At 47.8% G+C, this 4,722-nt stretch overlaps 1 protein-coding gene across 1 annotated transcript; it reads right to left on the reverse strand.

The window, feature by feature from the left end:
- Positions 1 to 2,748: 2,748 nt before the first annotated feature.
- On the reverse strand, positions 2,749 to 3,500 carry LOC124668298 (protein LURP-one-related 8-like). Its single transcript, XM_047205461.1, has one exon. The coding sequence runs from the start codon at positions 3,426 to 3,428 to the stop codon at positions 2,826 to 2,828; it is 603 nt and encodes a 200-aa protein (XP_047061417.1). The 5' UTR covers positions 3,429 to 3,500; the 3' UTR covers positions 2,749 to 2,825.
- Positions 3,501 to 4,722: the final 1,222 nt, after the last annotated feature.

Genomic DNA, 4,722 nt, shown 5'->3' on the forward strand with positions numbered 1-4,722 from the left:
ATCGAATACGACGTATGCAGCCGACGCGACATTGTTGTGGTGGAGAGGAGAGGATAGCGTAGTGGCGGTGGTGGAGATGAGAGAGGATAGCGCGACGGCGGTGGAGAGTAGAGGATATCGCAGCGGCGGTTGGAGGGTGTACTAATAGGGGTGCCAACTAGCCGCACAACAGCCTATGCGTCGCATTTACGGCGTCATCTGCGCGTGAACCGGTGGTTTCATCGGTGGCTGGCGACACTTCAGACGAGGCGTCGCAGTTATGATGCACCTATCGCTTCGAGTTGCTGCCATGGCGGCCCCACCCACGAAAACTGACGTGCCGCGAGGCGCCGGCGCATCCTATTCGCGTCCTTCGCGAAGGGGTCGACATGGGGTTGCCGGCGCTTCTATTAGGCTCGAAAACTAGCCGGCGCCTTTTGAGACGCGCCGGTGTGAGCCCCAAAACCACGCCAACCCCGAAATAGCTATCGGAGGTACCGGTGGAGATGCTCGTAGACTCCAAGTAGGAAACCTACACGCTTTCTTCAATCTTGAGTTTCTCCAAGAGATCCTCTTGCACACATAGTACATGTCAGACCAAAAAAACGTCTGTCCACAAATAATTGAATCATATTTATATAGGCATATATTTATATGTGTTTTACTGCGTAGAAAAATCTGATCAGTCACTTATTTGTGGACAAGGGGAATATAAAAAATTGTGAACATTGGAGCATAAGCATAACTGGCGGCACTCTTTTGCTCCCACTGTGTCCCCTGGATAAGTGTTCAGAGGACCCCGATTTGATCGTACAGAGGTGGGCGATGAACACATGGTAATCAGTTTCAAAGCAGCTTTCGACCGTCTCTTAAATCAATCACTTCATGTAGGATTTACTGTCTTTACCGGAAATGGTGGTTAACGCACCAGCGAACAAATAGCAATTGCGCAGGCTTGGCGGAAGCCTCCAGGTTACAGGGCTTCCACCATCGAAGGTGTTCGCCCGGACAAGTGCGAACGGGGGTGTTGCGAAGACGTTTACACAGAAGGCATTGTCAGTGCTATTTGCCTGTGTTTGTTTGAGCTTCAGTTGTTGCTGTTGATGTGCTGGCAGAGATCTGCCATGTCTTGAATCACGCGCCTGCCGTCTAGCTATTTCACTTACTTTTGATCTTCAATGAAGGACTATCATGGGTATGCAACAGATTGCTCGCCGGCCAGTCCTTAATAAATTGAGAGATCTGAACCCATGTGGATACAGTGCAGCGCTGAAAAGATCGATATGGAGAAGTGTATGTATGTTCAAGCAAGCTTTCGTGCACGAGTTGCAAAATGTAAAATTTCAAAGCTGAAAGCTTAGTACCCCGAACATTATTATGTGTGTGATCGATAGAACAATCTGGTTTCACAGAGATTGTATAACTGCACTGGGCAGAAGTTTACTCATGCATAACTGGACAAGGCAGACGAAGGCAAGCAAAATCGCCTCTGCAATCTCCACATATAGGCTGTCTATCAATCTTGCGGTCTCGCCATAAAATCAGAGCCGATCGCACACGTACCATCACCAGCTGGACTGACACGCCAGATTTCCCAGATAGTGTGTGAGCACCAGCCTTTCTCTCGGTGTAACTGAATTTCGTTCCAAATTCCCATCTCATGTGTGCACGTCTCTTCTCCAGGACGGCATGGTCCCACGAGGCTAGCTAGCAAGGGGCCAATCGACGAGTCATGTTCCTGCCTGCCAGTCCACATGATCGAAAAGGCCGGACAGAAATGTTTCCACAAATATGATTCAATGTTTCCACCTAGCGTAGAAATCAGAGGAGAAGACCAGAAAGGATGTCTCCCTCTAGTGATCTGGCTGATCCCTTTGCAGAGATGGTGACGGCACTCTGTAGAGGACAAGATGTTATCGCCAAGTCGAGAAGCTGAGAACCGTATACAAATGAATTGGTAGTACTACTAGTATTCTTTTTCATTCCTGTACTGGGTATCTATAATTCCATCCAAAATTCACGATTTGATTTCGAATACACACACATACATAGACGCAGCAGGAGGAGGCAAGACATCCATGGATATGAATAGATCCAAAAGGAGATTCAATTGACCATATACCAGTATATGCATGCGAATTGGGGGCAGCACGGAACAGAGCCTGCTCTCATGCCCACACACATCGATCCATCCATCGATTTTCACCAATCAACGAGTCATGGTCCTGCCTACCAGTCCACATGATCGAAAAGGCGGGACAGAAATGTTTTGACAAATATGATTCGACGTTTCCATCCATCGTAGAAAGTAGAGGAGATGACGAGAAACAATGTCTCTCTCTCTGGATCTCTCTGGTGATCTGGCCGATCGCGTTGTAAAGATAGCAGCTCGAAAGCCACGAAACATATATATGTGCGCGCAAGAAGATGGTGACAGCACTCCGTAGAAAACAAGATGTTATCTTCAATTCGAAAAGCTGAGAACCGTATACAAAGGAATTTGTCCACTACTAGTATTCTTTTCCATTCCTGTTTCTAGGTATCTACAGTTCGACCCGTCTTTACAAAATTCACGGTTTGCTCTCTGACACACACATACACACGGACCAGGAGGAGGCTAAGACTTCCATGGATGGGATCCAAAAAGAAATTCAGTTGGCCATATACCAGTATTTGCGAATTGGGGGCGTCACGGAGCATAGGATGCTCTCATGCCCACGCACATCGATCATCCATCGATTTTCACTCGTTCATAACCCCAACCCAACCCAACCCAAGTGGAAGGGGCAAAAAGAGCTAGCTTGACTAGATCAAAATACAACAAACAAACTATATAACTAAGTAATTTACGTAGACCAGCTCCGGAGGAGGGACGGCCTGGCGAACATCTGCTCCAGCGCCACGACCACGGCCATGGCGAGCGACACGCCGACGCCGGGCTGCACCACCAGGCGGAACACGTCTGTGCCGACCACCTCCTTGGGCCTCACCTCGGCTACCGCGCGCCTCTCGGCGTCGTACACCACGCAGCACCGCTGCGCGTACGACCCCTCCACCTCGTAGGACGGCGAAGGCGAAGAACCCCCCGCGCACGCCGTGACATGCGCCATCGTCTTCCCCCGCCCGCTCCGTCTGACGGCGTAGACTGGCCGCCGCGTCTCCTCGCCGGCGAACACGAGCCACTGATCTCCCTGGAGGCTGAACCGCTTGCGCCGCACGGTGAAGGCGGGGCGGCCGGCCGCGTCCATGAGCACGACCTCGTCGCCGGTCTCGGACGCGTAGCTGTCGACGCGGTAGGCCAGGTTGCCCTTGGCGTCGAACACCGTGAAGCCCTTGCAGTCGAACAGCAGCGACTTGCGCCACACCGTCAGCGTCGTCGGCGCCTCCTCCGCTCGCTCCGCGACAGCGCTGACCGGCCGGGGCACCATGTTAGGGTGAACCTTCGCCATGTATATGTACTGTGTTTGATGGATCGGGAGGGGGTCTGAGAGCGGACAGGTGGTTGCCGGGTAGCTGGCTGATTCGGCTAGGTTTTCTTGGTTCTGAGAACGGAGTCTGCGGTAGCCGGTACTTATATGCAGGTCTCGCTCCGTGATGGACCTGAAAAACTGTACGCCTGCTCAACGACAGGCAAAGGCATGTTGCTGTGACGTGCGTTGGGACATGGGTGACATGGGTTGCTGCTTAACGACCTCTTCCTCCTTGATTAATAATAGTATCGCCATTGTTTGGATTAGCATAAAAAGAAACAAATAACGACCGCTGCATACGCAAGACCGAAGCTACTCCTACAAGCAAGAACTTGGGAGTGAACTCGTTCAAGGATTGGACAACGTTTTGTGTATGCCAAATCTGGGCAGATTAACTTTTTTTTTCCGAAATGGAGACTTAGCTCAGGCATCTGTCGATTAATGCACACAGCCTTTTATTGTCTATTAAGTTGATACCCTCTTTGTTCGCAAATAGAAGATGTTTTAGACATTTTAATATAAACTAGATGCACACTATAAGGAGTGAATCTACACACTAAAAGTAGACTAGATACATGGTAAAATGATTAAATCTACAAAAAGCTGAAAACATCTTATATTAGTGAACGAAGTGAGTACATCACAATAATTATTAATCGTATGTGCTAATACCGATTTTTTTTTTTGTAGTGAAGTGTGACTTTTTGGTTTTGTGCCACTTCCTCAAAGTGCATGTACTTGGTTTCTGGGGCACATTTTCGAAGTGCCTCTACTTGCTTTGGGGACATGCTCTTATAGTACATCTACTTTTTGTAGGGCACTTTCTCAAGGTGCCTCCTTTTGTATTTAGGTGTATTTCTCAGATATCTTGGAATGTAGATGTTTTGGGTCATTTTTTCATATTTATGCAAATATTTTCACAGTCAAGTAAAGTAGACACTTCTAAAAGTGGTCCAAAATGTTTTTTAGGCACAAAATTCAAATTCAGGGCACTTTAAAGTGCCCAACATATTCAACTGTGATGTACTGTGCGCCCTAATCTTCCCATAGCTTGATCTACTTAAATTCTTGTGTCATGAGAGTCATTAACTTTATGCAAAATAGAAAATTAGCTAAGAATTTGAAACAATTAATCTAAAGTAACATGCATGCACTGCCATCTACTGAAGATAAAGCAATGTATTAACAACTTACAAGTCACCGTTATATGTTGAATGTCACCATGTTTGGTAGTTGAAAAAATGGTCAACTTGATTTTGCTAAAATTTCAAGT

Source organism: Lolium rigidum, chromosome 6, assembly GCF_022539505.1.
Source record: "Lolium rigidum isolate FL_2022 chromosome 6, APGP_CSIRO_Lrig_0.1, whole genome shotgun sequence".
Lineage (NCBI taxonomy): Eukaryota > Viridiplantae > Streptophyta > Magnoliopsida > Poales > Poaceae > Lolium > Lolium rigidum.